General features: G+C 28.0%; 3 protein-coding genes across 3 annotated transcripts; 2 read left to right on the forward strand and 1 right to left on the reverse strand.

The window, feature by feature from the left end:
• Positions 1-230: 230 nt before the first annotated feature.
• Syx8 (syntaxin 8) lies at positions 231-1,717 on the reverse strand. Its single transcript, XM_047057762.2, has 8 exons — positions 1,572-1,717; positions 1,405-1,504; positions 1,257-1,351; positions 1,096-1,197; positions 884-1,032; positions 732-824; positions 493-595; positions 231-423 (listed from the first exon to the last, which is right to left on the reverse strand). The coding sequence occupies exons 1-7, from the start codon at positions 1,592-1,594 to the stop codon at positions 573-575; spliced, it is 585 nt and encodes a 194-aa protein (XP_046913718.2). The 5' UTR covers positions 1,595-1,717; the 3' UTR covers positions 231-423; positions 493-572.
• Eno (alpha-enolase) lies at positions 1,717-4,140 on the forward strand. The gene is made up of 5 exons (XM_075728717.1): positions 1,717-2,422; positions 2,493-2,647; positions 2,703-3,415; positions 3,491-3,607; positions 3,679-4,140. Exons 1-5 carry the CDS (start codon positions 2,338-2,340, stop codon positions 3,908-3,910), a joined length of 1,302 nt encoding a protein of 433 aa, XP_075584832.1. The 5' UTR covers positions 1,717-2,337; the 3' UTR covers positions 3,911-4,140.
• Positions 4,141-11,194: 7,054 nt separating this feature from the next.
• Positions 11,195-23,724, forward strand: LOC124498851 (uncharacterized). Its single transcript, XM_047062671.2, has 8 exons — positions 11,195-11,228; positions 11,864-12,538; positions 18,982-19,190; positions 20,987-21,034; positions 21,571-21,610; positions 22,525-22,572; positions 22,631-22,764; positions 22,845-23,724. Exons 2-8 carry the CDS (start codon positions 12,250-12,252, stop codon positions 23,544-23,546), a joined length of 1,470 nt encoding a protein of 489 aa, XP_046918627.2. The 5' UTR covers positions 11,195-11,228; positions 11,864-12,249; the 3' UTR covers positions 23,547-23,724.
• The last annotated feature ends 36 nt before the right edge of the window (positions 23,725-23,760 follow it).

Raw genomic sequence — 23,760 nt, forward strand, 5'->3', positions numbered from 1 at the left:
AACGAATAAGAATAAGCAGAATAAGAGATAATACAAAATACTCATCTCATCGTTTATGGATTCGATTCTTTCGAAACGTTCAAGATCAAATTTAACAAAGTTGATATTAATAATAATAATAATAAAAAAAATTTATAATCATTAAGCAGCCAACCGACACATGTACAAGTATAGAAAAATCAATACCAAACGAATCCAAAAAATGGCGTCAACAAAGATTTTTCCAATGGTTTTCAATAAGAAATTTTTTTTTATTAATATAAAAAAAAGAAATCAATTTTGATATTCCGATAATAATATACAAAAATTTTTGATTCAAACAAAAACATATAAAAAAAAAATGTATAGCATTAGTAGATTAATTAGGCACAATACTGACCACTAAAATGGCAATCAATAATAATATGATTATTGTCCAATATGCTAAATATGAAAATAAAAATATATTCATTTTAGATGGATGTTGCAATGTATGTTTGATGAACCACATACCACATGTACCACTTTCACGACTAACGAATCGAATATTTCGTGTATTACGAAGTAAACGTTCATTATTATCATCCATTGCTTCACCAATATCTTCCAAGAATCTCTATAATTAAGGAGGAAAGAAAAAAAATGTAATTTTAATTTGACAATGCATAAACCATTTGGGAATAAGCGTAAGTAATTAACATGATTTTTTTTATAACTTTAATTTGTCGAGCTATAATCCTTTGCAGACTAACCATTTTGAATGTTGAGTTCTGAATCAATTTCTTGTGCCAAATATTTTTGCCTTGAAATAATATCACCCAATGTATCGATATTTTGGTCCTGTTCTGTATTAAATTTTTTCAATGGTGACCATTCAATTGATCGATTAATCAATAAACATTACCTTGTTTCATATTTCGTTGAATTTCTTTCATTTTTGAAACATTTTCAAATTGATGTGAACTTGAAGCATCAGAAGCATTTAATCCATCATTCCAACTAACGGTAGGTGCTTGTGTAGATTCAGAATTATCATAATTAAACAATGTATTCCTAATGGAAATATAACAATTATTATTTCTTCAAAAAAAAAACAAATGTCAACAACGGTAATACCTTTTATCTGTGACTGGATTCTGTAGAAATGTTTCAATCTTTTTATATCGATCATTGAATTGGTCCACTAATCGTTGGCGGCGTTCTTTTTCTCGTTGTGTTCTGTTGAGAGTTAAAATTTTACATTTATTTAAATCATGAATGAATTTTCACTACGTTACAATTTATTTGATGCAGCCAATTGATTTAATGTTTCCTGTAATTGGCCGACTTTACGTTGGAATTTTCGGAATAAATCCTTAATGTATAAATCACTCTGTCATAAAGAGCTTCAGTTGAAAATTGTTAAAAAACACCTTAAATTCAAACCTTAGCAAATGCTGCTGTATTTGTTGGATATTGATTACGTTGATTAATTTTATGCATAAGTTGATCGGCAAATTCGTCAATACTTTCGGCATCTTTTAGCCTGAACAAAATCGAGATTATAAAACATGAATAAAATTATTATTAACCGAACCGAAAATCAAACAAACCATTCATCCGTTATGGAACCCATATTGATAATTGTTTTTAAATTAATAAATGAATGATAAATCTTTAACAAATGTCAAAACATCGAAAAAACAAATTATGAGCAACAATCATCAAATTCCTATTCAATTCTAATAGTGCCATCTTTTGTTCATGATTACAAATATTAGTCATATTGATTTTTTTATTCGATAAAATTTTAAAAAAAAAACAACAAAATTCCAATGAAAAATCATGTAACATCCATAATGACATCAATGTACAAATTGATAATGTGCAATTATATAAGGATCTATAAGATTTTTTTTTTTGGAGTCGAACATATTTAAATCAGATCATAGATATTCGTATAGCTTGTCGGTCAAATCGTATACATTTAGTCTTGATTCATCATTGATTGTCTTTCATGATTGACATTCATTTTTAAAAAAAAGTGATGCCATTTCTAATTTTTATCATAATTGAATGATCAAAGAAGGGAATTTTCGAAGCAGCATCAAGTTTAATCTAAATCTAAATCTAAATTATGGCATGACGTGCCGCATATCGTTAGTTTTTCAATCGCGCCGTCTCGAATTTTTTTTTTCTTTTTAGTTCTGTTCAACACGAGCATATATAATTAACTGTCATTGAGCAAACTGCCTCAAAGTCAACGTTCGTCAACCACTGTCAGTAAATAAAAAGTTTTACGTTATTGTATTAATTTGTTCGAATTTTTATTGTCCAATTTTTAAGATTATTATCAAAAAATTTTTAACAACATTCAAAATGTCCATTCAAAAGATTTATGCTCGTCAAATTTTCGATTCACGAGGAAATCCAACTTTGGAAGTTGATTTAACAACAGATTTCGGTATTTATTAAATTAAAATTATGATTATTTCCATATTTCGACAATTGACAATTGTTATTTTTCTGTCAAGGTGTTTTCCGAGCTGCTGTTCCAAGTGGTGCTTCGACCGGTATTCATGAAGCATTAGAACTTCGTGACAAAGATAAAGCTCATTATCATGGAAAATCCGTGTTGAAGGCCATTGCCAATGTCAATGATGTAATCGCACCGAAATTAATAAGCCAGGTAAAATGACATTCATCGTAAGATGTTTATCGTTTATTAACACAATTATTCATAGGGTCTCGATGTTACAAAACAAAAAGAAATTGATGACTTGTTGATCCAATTGGACAATACACCCAACAAACAAAACCTTGGTGGTAATGCTATCCTTGGTGTGTCCTTGGCTGTGGCTAAAGCTGGCGCTGCCAAAAAGAAAGTTCCATTGTATCAGCATATTTCCGACTTGGCTGACATCAAAGAATTTGTATTACCTGTTCCAGCATTCAATGTTATCAATGGCGGTTCACATGCTGGCAATCGTTTAGCCATGCAAGAATTCATGATTTTGCCAACAGGTGCATCATCGTTTACTGAAGCCATGAAAATGGGCTCTGAAGTTTATCATCATCTTAAGAATGTTATCAAACAACGTTATGGCTTGGATGCTACCTGTGTCGGCGATGAAGGTGGTTTTGCACCAAACATTCAAAGCAACAAAGAAGCTTTGGATTTGATTATGACATCCATCCAAATGGCTGGCTATAGCGGTAAAATTGATATTGGAATGGATGTTGCTGCTTCAGAATTTTATCGTGAAGGCAAATATGATTTGGATTTTAAGAATGCTAATTCAGATAAATCAGCATGGTTGGAACCATCTCAATTGGCCGACGTTTATCGAGGATTCGTCAAAGACTATCCAATTGTTTCAATTGAAGATCCTTTCGATCAAGATGCTTGGGATGATTGGACTGCTTTCACCAGCAGTGTTAGTTGCCAGGTTGTTGGGTAAGTTTGAATCATTAAAAAGGATCAATGGCCTGTCATTAATAATTTAAATGTTTATTCTATTCTATTATATAGTGATGATTTAACTGTAACAAATCCGAAACGTATACAAACGGCCGCTGAAAAGAAATGTTGTAATTGTTTGCTCTTGAAGGTCAATCAAATTGGTACCGTCAGTGAATCGATTCAAGCGTATGTTTAGCATTTTTTTTCATCATTGGATGGTGATATATTTTGATTATTTTATTTTTTTTTTTCATCAGTCATTTATTGGCCAGATCAAATGGCTGGGGAACAATGGTTTCACATCGTTCAGGAGAAACTGAAGATACATTCATTGCTGATTTGGTTGTCGGTTTATCTACTGGCCAAATAAAAACTGGTGCACCATGTCGTTCAGAACGTTTGGCTAAATATAATCAAATTCTTAGGATTGAAGAAGAATTGGGTGCCAAAGCAAAATATGCTGGAAAAAATTTCCGTCATCCAATTTAAATTGATTTATTTTTTTCTGTCATGATTGTCAGCAATCAGTTCAAATGATGAGTGAGTGTGAGTGTGTGTGTGTGTGTATAAGTATGCGTGATTAGCACTATTATTATTATTATTATTGAATTTTGAATTTAAATCTGAAATATTTTTTTTCAAAAATAATAATCACATAGTCAATTTCAGAAAAAAAAATTTATGGTGAAAATAAACAATTTTTTTTGGCCGGATTTAAATTGATATTATTATAAAAAAAATGATGAATAAATGGCTAGTGAAAAAAAAAATTAAAATATTTTAATGTGTCTACCCGAAGAACATACATACATAAATTATAACTTTTGAATATTTATGGATGTGTGTGTGTGTGGGTTCAGAATCCATATTCTATAGAATTTTTTTAGATATATATTTGTTTTAGTTTTCTCTTCTTTGGTTTGCCCTTTTTTTTCCCCAAATGATGATCATCTTATTCGTTTTGACGTCGTATATACGAATGATGAGTGAGAAGGTTTTATTTATATATACAATAAACAAACAATGGCAATATGATGATGAAAACTTTAGAATAATAGTTTAGCAGAAAAAAAAGTTCCCGGCACAGAAGACAAAGACCAAAAAAAAAAAAAAAACGAAACGAAACGATTCGAAATAGTCGCCAGAATGATGATCATCACCGTTGCCGTTATTATTCATCGAAGAATGTTGTGTATTCATTCATTCTATACATCTTGGATTTTTTTTCTTTCTCTTTTTTTTCGAATTCATCCTAATTGATATGAATTATTTATTTTGATACCATTTTTAATTATAAATAATTTAGCAGAATTAAAAACACAAGTATCATCATCGAATGCCTTACCTATGTAGATAATATGATAGTGAATGAATCGAAATCGAAATCGAATCCAAAATGAATGGAATGGAATCAAATCAGCCAACAAGCTATGTAGAGAAATGGTAAAAAGTTATAGACAGATATAAATAGACAAACAAATAGATTTTAGTCATCAGTGTGAGAATATCAACATCATTCCAACAACAGCAACAACAACAACATCAACATTCAACAAACATTTATCATTGTCATTTATCCATATAGCAAAAGCAAGTGGAAAAAAAATTCCAAATTCTTTCATTTTCATCACTTTAGTTCAGTAAATGTGTAGGGTTTGTTTTTCATTGGCTTTCATTTTCAAATTTGAATGAAAGTTTATTGTTTCATTCGATTTTTTCATTCATTCATTCATTCATTCATTTATTCTTAAAAGAAACGAAAAAAATTTTAACTTGGTACTTTTCTAGTTTGACGCTGACGAAAATGAATGAATCGTTGAATTGAAAAAAAGGGAATGAAAAAAATTGGCCCGGATATGAAATAAGAGATATGAATGACATAATGATGATCAAGATGAGATGAATGAATGAGTGAATTTTTTTTAAAAACACTGACAAAGTTGAAATTTCATTTTTTTTTACACACACACACACACACATTTTTAAACATTGAATCGATATCAATAATGAAATTGATCGGCCGCAAACATCGACACATCACTCATTCATATTTTGAATCAATTTTCTTTTTTCATGTATATAGAATATAGTTATGAATGTTTGCCACTTTTTTTGTTGTCTGACAAGTGAAATAAATTATAACATCATAACGATAGAAAATGGAATACTTAAAAAAATTGATGATAAGTTTTTTTTGAGAGTAAAAAAAAAATGCCAAACATTATTATATAAATTCTTCATTACATATTCGTTTACATCTGCCACACACACACACACAGGAATCAGAAATTCTTTTCTTTATTGGAACATGTTGAATTCTCTCTCTCTCTTTTATTCCACCTTTAATCATCATCTTCATTATCATAATATATAATCTTATATAGGAAAATGGTAAAGCCAATAAGATTAATTATAAATAGAGACAATTTGTGTAGTTAAGAATGCAAACCATTAGCACATGATGATGATGATGATGATAATGATGAATCGTGTAGCAAGGTTCCAACTTTATTAGATGTATATAGATAGATAATGATAAAGAATTCTGTAAACGAGAGATTCGAACACACAATGATTATGATGATCATACTAAAATGTTTTTTTTTTACATTGAACGTATCATTATAGATATTGGTAAAATATCAACAACAAACACGACAATAGAGATGTAATTACACATTTATAAGTTTACAAATGTCAACACCCAAAAATCGTTTGATGGTGATTGTCGATGTAATTGTTGTTGTTATTGTTGTCATCATTTTATATATCAATTTTTAATAGATTTTAATTAAAGTGTATTGCATCCAGATAATGATATTCTGATCCGAATGGCTGAAACAAAAATAAATTATTATTATTCAAAATTGTATTTGAAAATTGTGAATTTCTTGGATACCTTTATTGTTTACGAAAAATATATATAGATTCTCATTTGAAGACATTATCGAAAACAAAACAAAACAAAAAAGATAGTGAGAGATAAAGAATCCAATGATACCTGTGATCGATCGAATCACATGAAATTTTTATTATTACTAACGAAAAAAAAGTTTTGCTTTTCTTTTGATAATGATGTTGTTGATGATGATGATGATGATGTTTGTTTGTTTTAGTTTTTTTTTTCTTTTTCATTTGTTATATATCGATATATCGATGTTTGTACAAATATATATCACTCTTATTATTATATTCGAATAGATTTATTAATCACTTGGGATAGTGAAACATTGTATATGAATGGATATAGATGGATATAAGTGTCTGTGTTGAAAATGTATAAAAAAAAGAAAATTTCAAACAGAATTAAGAATCAGGTTAGTCTGGCTAAATAGATAGATAGATAGACAGATGGATGGATGGGTGTATTTTCATAGAATGATAATAGATAGATATAGTGATGATATAATTAAGATTCATTTGCTTCAAAACATTCATCGTTTATTGTTCGTCTTTTTTGTTTTGTTTTGTTTTGTTTTTTACTCAATTTCTATTTTCTCAATTTGATAAAAATTTGTTTTGGAAAAAAAAGAGTTGAAAATTTCATCATCAACAAATATATACTTTTAAATTTGACTAACTTGGCTAAGTGTAGACACTATAGTTTCATTCATTCGTTCATTCATTCATTCATTTTTTTCTCCTCTCCATCAACACCATCACCAATCACCGACAATGAAATGAAATGAAAAAGAATTAAGAAGAAACAAAGAAAAAAAAAAGCTAAAAGCTAATTTTTCGTAAAAGCCGCAGAGAATATATTGAAACGAAAAAGTCAATGAACAATGTTTCAATGAACAACAACAACAAAAAGTGTTTGAAGAAAGAAATTGCGAAGAGAAAAAAAAATCACAAACAAAAAAGCAAAAGTTTTGTGAAATAAAAGCAAAAGGTTATGTCAAACAGGGTAAATGAAAAATGAACTAACAAACGCAACAAACAAAAAAAAAGAAAAGAAAACTTGAATTGATTGATTGATTGATTAGTCGTCAATATTGATTCATCTTCATTCAAAGAATTTCTTTTCTAGTTTTTTTTTGCTTGATTCGACAAGCACACATATATTATATATGGTAATGTAAATAAATACTACAAGTTAACATGAAAAAGTATTTGCATCTCTCTCTTTCTTTCTCTCTTTGTAGATCAGATTTTTTGATAAATTTGATTGGCATCATCATCATCAATATATATATATATAAGTGATGTGAGAATGAATATTCGTAGTGTATGTGGCCAAAAAAAACATGATTAATGGGCCTTGTGATTTATTCATTATTATTATTATTATTATAGGTCATGATCAACTGAATTTGAGTATTCGACATTTTTTTTTTACCAAATACAGTAGAAAAACGAATAACGTAAGTTTGTTTTAATTAAATCTATTTCTGGATCTCTCTCTCTCTCTCTCTCTCTCTCTCTATGATTATGTAATAAGATTTTTTTTTATTATTTGACCATATAGCAAATATGTTTTGGTATTGATGGTGCTGGACTATATCATTGAGATGTCAAATAAAAATTGAACATACACACACACACACACAAAAAAAAACATATTTACTGTCCAGTTATTATTAGAATGTTTATGTGGATTTGAAAAACCAAAATAATTCGACCAACCGAATAACTAAAAAAAAAAAAAAACGACCGACCAACAAATGCTGAATTTGTATTCAGTTTTTTGTTTCATGTTTGCATGTATGTATGTATTGTATAAGAAACCCACATCATCAAGCTATTTCGGTAATCAGTCATTAGTCGTGTATATCATATACGATCGTAAGTAATAATGGTATTTTTGTAACAAAAAACAAAAATAAAAAAAAGGGGATCGACCAACTGACATATGAAAAAGATGTATAATGTACAAATCTAAATGTAAGATTTGGAACAAACAAAAAAAAACTGAATGAATGAACATCACAGTTTCAGTTCAACCCGCATTATTATCATCTTGTAATTTTTTTCCATGACGATAGCATGTAGATTTACACACACACACACACACACACACACACACACATAGAATTCATTCATTCACCAAAAGAGAGTCAATGTTTTATCATCATCATCATCATTCGAATCAGTGAATTATCAACAGCAGAAGAAAAAAAAACGAAATTTTCTCTTCTATTTCCTCTATGAAACATCATAGGAAATCAAGAAACAAAAAAAGGATATTCTGAATTATGAAGAATGAGAAAGCTAAATTCATCAAATCATCATAAAATATATTGAATTGATATACAAAAATTGTTTGAATCCATTCATATATGATCAATTTAGATGATGATGATGATGATAATATCAATGTTGATCTGTACTGATCTGATCATCATCATTGATCATGTTTAGTGATAATGATGATGTTGTTGTTGTTGTTGTTGTTGTCATTATTATTATTATGGCTTTCAATTACAAATATTCAATGTGGTTGGAATATTTTTTTTTTTTTTGCTTTTGCTCTTGAACCATATGTATGAGATATATTATTTGTCCAATGTGTCAAAATGTCGAATAGTTTTTGTTGTTGTTGTTGTTGTTGCTGTTATTGGATTCAAGATTCTTTTATCTTTTACATTCTCTTTCAGTACAGATCTAATCTCAGAATCATATAAAATGAATATAACTTTGATATGTGTTTGTGTGTGTGTGTGTGTGTGTCCAATCATCCATTGGATTTGATTCTCATGATGAAAAAAAAACTCGGAAACATGACAAAACAAATGTAGTCATGGTTTGTTAAGCATAATTAGAAACCCAAATACACACACACACACATACACAAATACTAAAACAGATTTTGTTGCGGTTTCAATAACATCAGAACATGAATCTCAATGTGAAAAATGGTTGAGAAAAACCAGATTTTTTTCGAGAAATCATAAAATTATGTTCTGAAAACAAAAATCATCATCATCATCATCAGACATAATTATGTTCAATATATCTTTATCAATAAGTGATAAATGATGTCATCATTCAATTTATATTTATACAAACAAAAAAAAAAGAAACGATGACAAAATATCATTGTGATCTTATGCTTTTCAATAGATTCAAGATTTTGTTGATTTTAGAATTTTTAATACCATTGTTTTTTGGCTATGAAACAACAAACATTGAGGGACATAGAGAATTAATTGATTTTTCTTTCCACAATTATCATCAACAGTATCTATATATATGTTGTCTGGGTGTGTAGTAGATAGAATTTCAAATAGAAACGAACAACAGAAAAAAAACCAATCAATTGTTTAAATTTGTTCAAGAATAAATTGCCATGAAAAAGTTGAAACAGAACATTTGTTGACAATTGAAGAAACTAATACTTGGAAATGCTAAATTGAAATTCATATCGAACCATTTCTCTATTTTCTACGAATAAATTAGTCTGAAATTAAAGAAATTAAAAAATTTAAATTGAAAATTTTTAATTTTTTTTTTTAATTTTCATTCGAAATTAAAACGACCAAAACAGAAATCATGATGAGAATAATATTTCATTTTGTTTGTTTCTCTAAATTTGATGTTTACATTCGTAGTATGATAGTAGTTTCGATTTTTTTTTATTTCCTTACCTTTTTTTTGTTTTTCTTGATAAAAAAAAACCTTGGATCAATTTTCTGTTCCTGGTTTTTTTCCTGTTTTGTTTTGGGTACGAAAAGTCAAACGAAACAAAGTAAACATTGAGAAAAATAGAATAGATTATGGATTTTTTTTTAATATTTATTTTTCTACACAATGAAAAACAAAAAAAAAGATAATTTTATGTATCCAACTACATTGATCATCCTGATATATTTATTATTTTGTTTGTTTGTTTGACGATGAGAATCCAATCATTTTTGATTCATTTACCATTCATTCATTCATTTGTCATACATCACATCAATAGTTTTATTGAAATTGTTTTTTGTCATGTTATCGTATAAATCTAATTGGAAAAAAAATTCCCATTCATCCATCCATTCGACCACATAATAATCATGATTATCATCATCATCATCATCATCATGATTCACGATGATGATGAGGATGGTCATTCTTATTTGATTTTAATATATTACGTTATATCGTCATATATTCATTCACAATCACATCAGATATATTCTGTAATCATATATATAATATAATACAGGTCTATTTAAAATGATTTCGATAATAGTTTTTTTTCTGTTTTCTCGTTGGTTATAAAATTAATTTCGAATTCAATCTCAATTCTACAATCTTGACTCCACAATTTGGCTGTCTTTTGATTCCAATGTGTGTGTGTGTGTGTGTGTAAGTGTGTGTGACCCCCTTTGATTACAATAATGGGGGTCACACAACCATTCATTCATTTGATCGTTGCTGCTGCTGCTGCTGCTGCTGATACTCACTTTATTCGCCCATTTAGAATTTCATGTTCCAACCTTTTTTTGTTTTTCCGTTTCTATTTTGGATAATACAATGGAATATTATATGTTTTTACCGTTTACAACCGTTCATGGTATACACATTCTTTCTCTATGTGTGTGTGTGTGTTTGTGTGTCTCTGAATATGTTTTTGGGGAAATAAAAATCTATCAAATCAGAGAATATTGGCTGCGCCCGCACACAAATTGGTATATTTGGGTGCCACACACACACACACACACATCATTCTTTTCACTCTCTCTCGTTTTTGCACTTTTCAGTTCTTGGTCGTTTTCTTTCTTTTTTTTATTTGATTGCTATAAAAGGCGCCAGATTATTTCTACAAACTATTTTTCTATATTTGGTTTGATGAAATCTACACACAAACAAACAAACCATACAGGTAATAAACCATCGATGTTATTATTCGATCATCTGATATGAATGACGACATGCTACATGAATTTGAATTGAATCGAATTTAATTGATCGGTTTTTTTTCTTCATTCATTCAATCATTTGTTCAACACAATTCGTTCAATGAGTTTTGGGCTGTTGAATTGTCTCATTGAATTTTTTTTTGTATTTATTTTTAATCAGATGAAGATAAATTTTAATGTGAAAACACACACACACACACACAGCGAGAGCGAAGCGATCTGATGACAAAAAATGAATTTGAAGAATTTTCAAAAAAAAATAAGAAAGTTCATTAACGAATCTTTATGATATTCATTCATTCCATAATATCACGCAAACTGTCTTTTCAGATTTTATTCTTGTTTTATGATTATAAAAACAAATGAATTTGAATTTGTGGTAACAAATTTTCATTTTTCTCTTTTTTTTCTTTCATATATCGTTTCTCGTTTTATCGTATTATTCTTGACAACGGAATCAAAATTGTGGGTATGCAATTTTGGCCAATTTTTTTCATATATTCTATTTTGTTGTTGTTGTTGAAATGATGATGATAACCTTGTGAACTTTGTCGTGTGTTTTGTGTGTGTGTGTGTGAATTCATCATATTGAATGTAGGTGTGTGTGTGTGTGTTACTATTTTTATCCATCTGTTAACATCATCATCTGCGAAAGAATTTTCTATTATCGATTCCGGTAAATGTATTCCCATCATCCAGATAATGATTCTTTTATTATCATCATCAACTAGCATTGAGAAAAAAAATTGATCGACATTTTAGACCCGTAATTTCTCACGATTTTCAAATATAAATAAAAGAAAAAGATTTGTTTCGTCTGTGTCCATCATTTATCCATCCATTCATTCATTCACCAAACCACCCCTTCATTCATCATCATCATCAACTGTAGAATTTAAAGAAAATTCATTGAAAACAAGCATATTCGTGCGAAACGAAACAAAAACAAAAAAAATTGTCACAAAAAAAGACAAATGATGCGCAATGATATATCAAAAAGCATTATTACGGCCTAAATTTTGGCACATTTGCCCATTGCAACAACAACAACAACAACAATGTGGTAATGAAAAAATGTCCCCAAACAATCAAGCTCAATCATCAATGATGAATACGATTATCGATAATTCATCATCATCATCATCATCATCATCATCATCATCATCATCAATGGTGATCACAAAACGTAAACAATCATCATCATCATGGTCATCGACATTGATCGATTTAATTATTTGGACAATCGTAATAATCATTTTATTATTAATAACAGGTAAATAAATTTTATTCAAAAACAGTTTTTACATAGCTCACACGCACATTGCATATTATTAATGGTGCTAAAAAAATTTTCATCATCATCATACCATTATCGTGATTATCGAACAATTTTCCATGTGATGATGATGATGATGATATTCATGACTTTTATTCTTGGGTTTTTGTTTGAAACAAAACAAAAAAACAAAATTACTGCCGAAAAAGATCAAATAAATTTTCGATTTTTTTCCGCTTCTCGAAAATTGAATTCGGAAAACAATCATCATCATCATTGTTATTATGCACAATTTGAAATTGCAAAATAAACCAAAAAAAAATACTAATGGCAAACAACAAACAGAAAAACAAACAAACAAACAAACTAAACATATAAAAAAAACAAGAATCAAAAATTAAAATGTTAATAATTCATGTGTATTATGGCGAGTGAATAGAACGAATGAATGAATGAAAGAATAAAGAAAATAGAAAATTCAACAACAGAATCGACAAACAAGACTATAAAAAAATAACAAATTTTATTTTATTTTTTTTATACGTTTTCACGTTTTTTTCCCTGTATCTTGTTTTTTATTTTTATTTTGTTTAGAATATTTAAGAATCGAATTTTGAAAACATCATCATCATGTTGAATTTACATTCGAATGCATTGAACACATACAAAAAAAAATTCATTCACATTTCCATATTTTTCTGTTTTGATGAATTCTGTGTGTGTGGGTGTGTCTGTATGAATTCAATTTTCACATCTTTTGACAATATTCAACAATTGTTTATTCATCATATTACATTACACCGTGTGTGTGGGTGTGTGTGTGCGTGTATTTCTCGATCAAATCTCCGGTTATTATACATTACCGAAAAAAATAGTCATTGAAAATAAATTATTGATAAACCTCCATATATATATATAGATTATTATTGCTATTTGAATCTAATTTTTTTTTCTGTTTGTTTTTCAAATTGAAAATTCTTTTCTTTGTGTGTGTGTATGTGTGATCACACCGTAAATAGAAATATGAATTTTAATAATAATCATTTCACAATTGTGAAATGATTATGTGGCCAGGATAATGTTTCGTTTCGTAGCCGGATATTATGTGTATAAGAGAGTGAGAGAAAAGAGAATGGGAGAAATCAAAAATCACATTTACAATGCATTTTGTTTTTTTTTTGACATTTTTTTTTTGCCATTCTAGAATATTCTGTTTAGTTTGTTTTAGTTTTGTTTTTAAATTCACATGTGAATTTTGTCATGTTGACAAGTGGAACAAAAAAAAAAAACTTTTTCCTGACAGGTTGATTTGCGTGATTTGCAATTCAGATTCTGATGAGATGAAGTTGATCATCACTGTTTTTTTCCTTGTGTATCAACGTTTGTCTGCATTCTTTTTCGTTGTTGTTTGTTATTGTTTATCGTTAAAATTAATTTCTCCGTTAATTCTATTAATTATCATCAATTCAGATAGAATACACATCATTGCTCAACATATAAATCAGTAGTAATGAATGCAAAAAATATGGTTAGAAATTCTGGTAAAATGGTGTGTGTGGTCATTGTTCATTTATCAACAACAACAACAAAAAAAAAATTTTTTTTCGTCCTGGTTCCTATCTTTTATCTATTCTGCATAAATTCTTTTTTTGTTCTACTACTATAGTTTCAGATTCCGGTATTTTCGATTTGTTTGTTTTCATTTTATTTTTCATTGCTTCTTTTTTTTATTTGTTACATGTCAGGTTTAACATTAATGAATTCATTAATTATATTCATCATCATCATCATCACCACCATATATGATCAAATGAAAATGAAAAAAGAGAGAATATATTATGATGATTGAAAAATCGTATGATTTTTTTTATATATTCAGAATGCATATGAATATGGTTTTATTCTAGCCAACAAAAACAAAAATAATTAATTTAACATTTTGTTTTCCCTTTTCTTCTTCTTTTCCTGCATTTATTAATGTTTTTGTTCCATACATAAATGACATAAACATAAACTTTTCATTTGAGATCTGTTTTTTTTTTGTTCGTTGCCCATAGATAATGTATATCCGTTGTTTAATTTTAATGATGATGATGATAGTGATCAATACAAACAAACAGAAAAAAAAATTTATCATTTGACAATTGTCATCAGAATGATGATGATGATTTAAATAATTTTTTCAGGATTCGGTTGGTTAATTTTTCTTCCCATATTTAAGTGATAATGATAATAACGGTTAGTAGTAGGTAAAATCATTAGTCTCAACTATGTTTGGCTCCACACATTGATCATCATTTTCGCTTCTGACAATACCCGATAATAAATGAATTGATTCAACCAAAAAAAAAAAAAAAAAAAAAAGCAAAAGCAAAAGAAAAATGAACTACTAGATATTTGAATCAGTAAATTAGCAATGAAAGCAGAGAGGAAATTTTTTTTTTTGACTTATTTGTTTAATTAGTTAAAGTAATTAATTGTGATCTAAAGCTATACCTGTCATCATCATCATCATAACTTATCATTATGTGGTTGATCTTTCAGTTTTTTTTCTGTACAATTTTTCATCATTTTTCATGCACATTTTGCGACAAAAATAAATCGATTATTTGTCTTCTCACTGTCGTCAATTGTAGTTGATGATGACTTTTATGGTTTTGGGTGACTAATTGACAAAAAAAAAGGAAAAAACATAAAAAACATTCCTTCCAAAGACGACGTGTCTTCCATCCATAATATATTTGTGTCACTTCTCTTTTTCTTCTTCTTCTTCTTCTCATTGATGATCATAATGACGACACCTTGAAATGATCAGAATAAAAAACTGGAAATGGAAAACTATTTTTTCTATGGTTAGGTACAAATATAAATAAGTTCTTTATCATTTATCACCATACGGTGGCTAAATATGATCAATTTTCTTGTTGTTGATGAGGATTTCTTCGAACAAAACAAAACAAAAAACATTCGAAAAAAATATCCGTTCGGAATTCCTATCCTTATCCTTATTACTATTTATTTTCCGACCAATTTCATCAAGTTTTCCAAGAAAGCCAATTTCATTTCATTTTTTTTTTGTTTGACCATTTATTTATCTATCATCATCGGTATTGAAGCGACAATTTCTCCTTACTTGTTTTCCGGTTGATGTGATGTAAATATAATTTTTGTTTTCTATTTATTTATTTTTTTTGTAATTTTTCTTGCAACATTTATCATCATCAAACAAAAAACATGATGATTCATTCATTCATTCATACAGTGTAAGTTAATTGAAACATGATTTTTTCTTTGATTCAGAAAATCAAAATAAAAAAAATTACCAATTGATTGATCTATTCAAATCAATACAATCAATCAATCTCAATGATGAAAATTGAGCAATCAATTGGTTAATCAGTTTGCTAAATTAAAGAAAAAAAAATTCTTCAAAACTTTCAACACACACACACACACATACACCGACATGACACATGACATGAAAGCTTGATGAATTTTTTTTTTTGTTTTGTTTCATTATCATGTTTAATCATAATGAATTGAATTGAATTTTTTTTTTACTTTTCTATTTTATCGATAAAATAATGGACAACAACAACAACAACAACAAAAAAAAATGATGAACTTTCAAGTATGTGCGAGAATATAACCGACGAATATTCCGGTCCATAAACATTTTGAAAACAGACACACACACACACACAAAACGTGACTAAAATAATGTTTATATATTTGTTATAACATCACTATCAACATGTAATCATCATTATGAACCGTGTTGGATAAATGTAATATTTTGGGCACACACACACATTAAGAGAGAGAGAGAGAAATTAAGCGGGTACACAACATTTTAACATGGGTTAATTATCATTTGATTAACAATTGTCACTTAATTAGACTAAATATTTGGTCAGGGTTACCATCATAAAATGTAATATTTTTTTCCATTTATTGGAAGAAAAAAATTGGCCCTAATTTGTTTGATCCGATTAACAACAAAAAACCGATGATGTTGATGTTTGCAATTTTATTTTTTTTCGATAATATTACTCGATAGCAGGTACAAATTTAGCTTGTTTTGAATCAATCATGTTTATTTGGTAATTACGAATACCTTGAATACATGTGTATGTGTGTGTGTGTGTGTGGTAGTAACATTTGATGGCCCGAAATTCCGTTAATGGTAAAATCATTTTCAATTTTTAACAACCAAAAACCAAAAAAAAACAAAGCTTTTTTTCCAATACATTCATCATTGAATAAAATTATTGAATCGATAATTCAACGAATAGATTCTTTTTTTATTCTTCATATATCATGATTCTACAATGATTTTCAACACACACACACACACAGAGATTGTTTAACGATTATAGTATAACCGCTTGTAGAAATGTGAATTTAACACAACATCTGTCATGAAAATGAAAATGTGTGATTTTTTTTCTCATTCTTTTTCAGCAAAAAAAAAAAAAAAAAATAAGAATAACGCATACACACACACAGAGGATAAATGGCGATAACGACCAAAAAAAAAACATGAAATTTTATATTCATTCAACACATCCGGCAATACAATGCTTTGTGGATTTTTTTTCATGCTTTGCATACACACACACACACACACACAAACAGGAATTCTTTTTCATTTAAGAATTTCCATAGCAAAAATAAAAACCTTGACTTGTGTTGAATTCTTATTTGGTACCATTATTGTTTTTTTTTATTAAAAATTAATTTTCATAAAAAAACAATTCATTAAATCAAATGAAAAAAATTTTTACAGAATTTTACAGAATGATGCATCAAGACAAAAGAAGGTGTAAAAAAAATGTGTGAGTGGCGGAAATCGATTCATTTTTCAATTTATTAATTTTTTTTTTTTTTTTTTTTTTTTTTTGGTTTTGCCTCAAGATTATATATTTTGTCCATCCTGTTTGATTACCACATTTTTTTATGCTTTATTAAATTCAACATGTTTCAAGGCGAATGTGATGCGCGTATGCCGAACAAAAAAAAATGAAATAAAATTCAAAAAAAAGTATAAAAAGAAAAATTCAACGAAAATGATAAGAGGAAGGAATATATTCTAATGTCCATTCTTCGTGTATTCTTATGCATTTTTAACCGTTTATGTAGCAACGGATCATCGAACACACTTGGACAAATGGTTCAAAAACGATTTTTTCACAAAAACAAAATTGTTGGTTGTCTGCATGCTTTATATAATCAATTTCTATGTTAATGTTATCGAATGAATGATTGAATTGAGTAGAAAGAAAAAAAATCTTCATCGTATAAGAATCCGTTTTATTATTGAGAAACGTCATCGAATACATTGATTCCTTGTTGGTTGGTGTGTGTGTGTGTGGGTGCGTGTATGTCTTTGTTGTTCAAAACATGACATCAAATTCCACTATTGTTTTAAGTTTATTTTTCATTCAAACCTTTGCTGTTGTATATTACAACGAGAATATTCAAGAACAAGCAAAGTTGTTCAATCACCATGTATAAAGAATTTTCTTCGCTTAACGTTTATCATCTTGTAAATGAATGATGTACCATCACACATCGAGTTTATTATTATTATTTTCATTCTCTATATGCATATATATATACAGCAAAAAAACGATTGTGAAAAACACAGAATCCAATGACATGCTAATTTTATTCCAAATGTTTATAACTTTCAAAAATAAGAATAAAAAGAAGAAAAATTGAAAAAAAAAATTTATCAAAATCCCATTTCAAGAATCATGTTATATTGATGATACTGTGTAATCAATTTTAAATCTTTTCTCTCTCACTTTCTCTCTTCAAGTTCAAATTAATTTTCTTTGATTTCAGAGATCAGAAAATTGAAAAAAAAAATTTAATTCGATATTCAATATTACAACAACAACAACAACAACATGAAAAAAATGTCCCATTGTGTTTTGTTTTTCAACGGAAAATCAAAACGAATGGAAACAAAAAATTTGAAATAAAAATATTTCTATATGTAAATTTTTTTTTTTTGACAAACAATTTGTCCATGTTGCAACAATAAACTTGATGATTCACCATTACACAATTGTTTCCATCATCATCATCAATGTAACAACAGTTATGATGCAGCCATTGGCCATGAATTGCAATGAATTTTTCTCTCTTGATTTTCGATTATTATTATCATTTCCACAACTATTTAGGTCAATAAAATAAATGAATGAATGAATGAACATTTAATGAAACCAAAAAACAAAAAAAAAATTAATTAAACTGAATTAATTTTGTTTTTTTTTCTCTTTTATTCTTTTTTCCTCTTATTATCATCATCACCCGATGGTCATGACAAATCGATTCTGGATTACAACGTCACCTCGTAATAAAATTTGTTTTTTTTTTTTTTGGATGGATTTTCATCATCATCATCAACACTCGAATAAAATATATAGAAATCAACAGTATACAGATAAATCGTTTTCAAGTGCCCGAAGCGGTTGAACGTGGCCATTCAGCCACATTACATTGTGACTATTCATTAGATGCTCATGAAGAATTATATGCAATCAAATTCTATAAGAACAATATTGAATTTTTTCGTTTTGTACCAAAAGAAAATACACCTAAACAATCATATAAATTGATTGGCATCTATGTTAATGTATGTATTACATCATTTTATTCATTCATTCATTCATTCATATTCATATTCATATTTCATTTATTCACACACACATTGAAATGATCAATAATTTATGATTTTTTAGCGGAAAAAAATATGATTTATTCATCAAAAATTATCATCATCTGTGATTATTATTATTAACCATAAAAAAATACACGTTTGTTTTATTTATTGAAAATACATTTATTGAATATTTCTTCAAATCCTATTAGCAATTTATTAGGTAACATTTTATCATGCAATAAGTTATTATTTTTATTTTGTTTTGTTTTGTTTTTCTCAAAGTAAACAAAATAAAACCTAATATAATAATCAATAATTCCATTGGCCATTGGTTGATGACCATAATAATAATAAGATGGTCAAATAATGACCAACCAACAAAAAAAATGGAATAGAATAAGTAAAAAAAAACAATTTCATATTTTTGGCCGCCGCCGCCGCCGTCGTTGTCATTTTCTGGGGTGTGGACTGAAATTTCATCTAACGAAAAAAAAAACTTATCATCATTTCATTTCATTATTATATTCCACTAATAATACTCAATAGGTAGATGAATCAGATTGATGAAATTGATAGGCAAAAGAAACCAAAACAAAACAAAAAAAAAGAAAAGAAAAAATTCATTTCTTTGAAATTTTAGCTCATCAAAAATCGATAAGGCTAGTATTTCGATCATTAATATATTAGAATATATATAAAATTCCATTCCATATGATAACGGTGACAAATGATATCATTTATTAATATTAGTGGACATTGTACTACAATTTCTATTATTATTATTATTATTATCACTTTATATCTCTTAATGGAATTACACAATTCAATCAATTTATTCAAAATCTTCATTTTTTTTTTGTTTTGTTTTGTTCGAAAAAAAATCAGCAATAAAACAAATTATTATTATAGAATGACACATGAATTAATTTCAAATTATCATTTACCAGAAAAAAAAATACAAAACTGAATGGAAACGCCTCAAATTTACGGCTAAAATTAGTGATTTGTAATAAGAAAGAAAAATTGAATTGAATTTTCAATTTTTTTTTTGTTTACACATCACAATATTATATATGTGCATTTTATATTGAAATCAGTATACTGATTGGCCATCTTATAATAATGAATAAAATGATTTATAACTATAAAATCACACACACACACACAATCGTTGACCAAACTGTTTTTTCCATTTGCCAGAATGTGACAGCCATTCAAGTTTCAACATGAAAAAAAAACAAAATTCTGATTACTGCTGCTAATAAGCAGATATTGAAATATCTCGAATAAAAATCATAGAAAAACTAATAGAATTAACACACACACACACACACACATGAATACATTAAACTAACTTCAACAACAACAACAACAACAACAATGAACCTCTCTGGCTCTTTTGATTGCCTGCATTAAACGAGAATTCTCATTCTGGAACTTCATAGAAAACAAAACAAAAAAAAACAATTTTGCGTTACACCCAAAATGAGAGAGAGAGAGAAAAAAAAACATATCTAAAACAAGATACACACGAGAAATCAAAAAAAAAAAAAAAAATTGAGAGACACATGAGATAGCCCAATTTGGTGTTATGGCACAGAAAAAAAAATCTTGATGATGATGATGATGATGATGAGTCACAAAACCGATAAATCACAGAAACCGAAAAAAAGCTTATCCAAATGAATTATATTTCAACTGATTCTTATGAGACTATGATTTTCTTTCATTGTTTTAATTTTTTTTTCTCTCCCATTTTCTCTCCCAAGTTAAAAGCATCGAATTCAACACATGTCGTATTGAGCCAGACAAATTTGGTAAGTCAATAAGTTTTCATTCCCATATTACCTATTCTTTATTCGAAGAAAAAAAAAATAATTCTACAAATCATAAAGATTTTGGGCGATGACAAAAAAAAAAATTTTTTCGTTTCTGTTCATATTTCTCTCATTTTGTCTCATTCTTTCTTTTTCTTCCTCCTTGTACATTCACTTCATTGTTTGGAAATTTATTTCATTCTTTTGGATTCCGATGACCCGAACGAATAAACCAACAAACACACACACTAATCACATTGTCCATGTATTTGACGCATTTTTTCATCATCATCATCATCACATTGGTCTGGCGGTGGTTCTATTTTCACTTCTCAATGAATCGTTAATGTGTATGTGTGTGTGTGTCATTCTTAATTGCGTGATCACCGCATTGGCATTTATATAACGTGTGTTTTTATTTATAATAATAACGATGGCCTATGACGACAACAACGATGATGACAACAACAACAACAACAAAAAATTGGTCCATTTTTTTCTTTGTTTTGGCTATCAATATCTATATATACAAACAGAATTCAGATGGCCTATACATTTGTGAAATCAGCACCGAAGGTAATAATATCTTCTATAGTTATTATACAGTATCACAATTTATATATACACATACACCAGTCAAGAATAATATCTAGATACCTGAAAGAAAAATAGTTAACAAACAACAACAACAACAACAACAAGAAAGAGGAAAATATAAAAAAAAGAAGGCAGACATACAAGCAGATAAAAACAAAACTATCTGGCTTATTATTTTCTCATTGTCTTGTTATATACGTTTTTTTTCTTTTTTTTCTCGATAGAATATATAATAATAATTGAACACCCTTCCCCCCTCCCAAGATCACCTAATTCATTCATTTGCTGTTGTTGTTGTATTCTAAAACCAACTAACTGACAACAACAACAACGAAAAGAAAAGAGGAAAACATTGATGATGATGATGGCAAAAAAAAATGAAATGAAAAATAAAAACCATTTTAGGTTTATTAATAAATTATTTACTCACCAGTGTTTACCATAAATTCAACTTTGTGAATGAAAGACAGAATAAAAAAAAATCCAAATATGTGTTGTGATGATCATAATCTATAGTTAAACTAACTAAAAAACACACACATTGGCCAATTGGGCGAGTCCAAGAATTAATATGGCCAAAAAAAAATGAAAAAGAAAAAACAACAACGAAACAAAAGAATGAAATGAAAGGATCGAAATATTTATCTATCAACAATAGATTGATAGATAAACAACAAAAACTAAATATCAAAATGTAAAGAAAAAAAATAATGATCATTTTTAGTTTGAATATTCAATAAAAAATCAATATGCCCAAATAAATTAAGTTATTAATACATCAAATCAGATCAGTTCAGATCATTTCAAAGAAAAAAAAAAAAATGAAAGTAGTTAATCGATGATTTTTTTTCATTTATTGATTAATTGAATTTTTTTTTCTTGTTTGTTATTAGGACCCATATTCTCTACAGTACGTAGTGAACAATTGATGAAAATCTATGGTATGTATTTCTTGGATGGATTTTATTTTATTCAAAATTTTTCTAAATCATAAAATAGTATTACCAGAAAAAAATATTCAAATACTTGGCATTATGGATCAATATAATTATGGTGAAAATATTAGCCTTGTATGTAAGGCTGGAAAATCATGGCCACCTGTTCGACTTGAATGGCTGATCAACAATACACCGGTAAATAATTTTTTTTTTTTTTTTTTTTGGTGAATATAATTAATTGATTGATGTTGATATTTTTTTTCCAAAAAAATTAGATTGATAGTAGTTATGTTATCAATATGACAAACGAACGTTCAACATCAACATTGGTTACATCTCGTATTGGATTGAATATTGTGGCAAAACCACAATATTTTAATAACGGTATTCTAGAGATTAAATGTGTTGCAACATTAACAGTCGTATATGAATATGAAGCAATCGAACATTTGGTAACCGGTTCTTCGAAGAACAAAAACAAAAAAGAATGGTCATTATTACCAAATCTTCGTACACCGATCATTACTGGAATGAAGAAAAATTTTCGTCTTGATGAAATTCTTAATATTAATTGTACGACAACGATGAGAAATGCCGTACTTAAATGGTTTATTAATATGAATCAAGCAAATGAAAGTGATTTAATACGTTATGGTCGCCGTTATGATTCATTAACAATTCTTGGCCTATGGTTACGGATGGATAAACGTCTTTTACAGATGCCAGAATTACAGCTTCGTTGTATATCATATTTTTATAAACAGATTAGTCAACTAAATTCTACATTAAAAATTCGCACATTTAATAATCGTAATGCTGGTGCTATAGGCAGTGATGGTGGTATGTGGGGAATCGATTCATCTACATCATCATCATCATCATCAAATATCATGCTACAAGCTGATAGATGTTGGACACCACTATTGGCCATCATTATTATTGTCCAATTGTATATTTGCTTTATTATCCATTTTTAGTTATTTTTTTTTGTACGTTTTTTTTCTCTTTAATGTTATTATAATAATGATTATTATATTATATTACACACACACACACACACACTTTTAATTTATTATGATAATCAAGAAAAAATATTTATTTATTAAATGGTAAAATTGGTGGCGCAAAAAATAAAATTCAAAAATTGAATTCCATCAGTCTCCTTTCATCTCTGGTAGATGGTAGTAGCTG

This window comes from Dermatophagoides farinae, chromosome 2 (genome assembly GCF_024713945.1).
Source record: "Dermatophagoides farinae isolate YC_2012a chromosome 2, ASM2471394v1, whole genome shotgun sequence".
Lineage (NCBI taxonomy): Eukaryota > Metazoa > Arthropoda > Arachnida > Sarcoptiformes > Pyroglyphidae > Dermatophagoides > Dermatophagoides farinae.

What these genes read in the sequence shown, in the direction of transcription:
- Eno (XM_075728717.1), top strand. Translation starts at nt 2,338, where the DNA reads ATGTCCATTCAAAAGATTTATGCTCGTCAAATTTTCGATTCACGAGGA. An exon ending in CACCGAAATTAATAAGCCAG is followed by an intron (nt 2,648 to 2,702) that starts GTAAAATGACAT and finishes AATTATTCATAG; the next exon opens with GGTCTCGATGTTACAAAACA. An exon ending in GTCAGTGAATCGATTCAAGC is followed by an intron (nt 3,608 to 3,678) that starts GTATGTTTAGCA and finishes TTTTTTCATCAG; the next exon opens with TCATTTATTGGCCAGATCAA.
- LOC124498851 (XM_047062671.2), top strand. Translation starts at nt 12,250, where the DNA reads ATGATATATCAAAAAGCATTATTACGGCCTAAATTTTGGCACATTTGC. An exon ending in TTGTGAAATCAGCACCGAAG is followed by an intron (nt 21,611 to 22,524) that starts GTAATAATATCT and finishes GTTTGTTATTAG; the next exon opens with GACCCATATTCTCTACAGTA. An exon ending in ACAATTGATGAAAATCTATG is followed by an intron (nt 22,573 to 22,630) that starts GTATGTATTTCT and finishes ATCATAAAATAG; the next exon opens with TATTACCAGAAAAAAATATT.
- Syx8 (XM_047057762.2), bottom strand. Translation starts at nt 1,594, where the DNA reads ATGGGTTCCATAACGGATGAATG. An exon ending in ATACAGCAGCATTTGCTAAG is followed by an intron (nt 1,352 to 1,404) that starts GTTTGAATTTAA and finishes TCTTTATGACAG; the next exon opens with AGTGATTTATACATTAAGGA. An exon ending in AGAACTCAACATTCAAAATG is followed by an intron (nt 596 to 731) that starts GTTAGTCTGCAA and finishes CCTTAATTATAG; the next exon opens with AGATTCTTGGAAGATATTGG.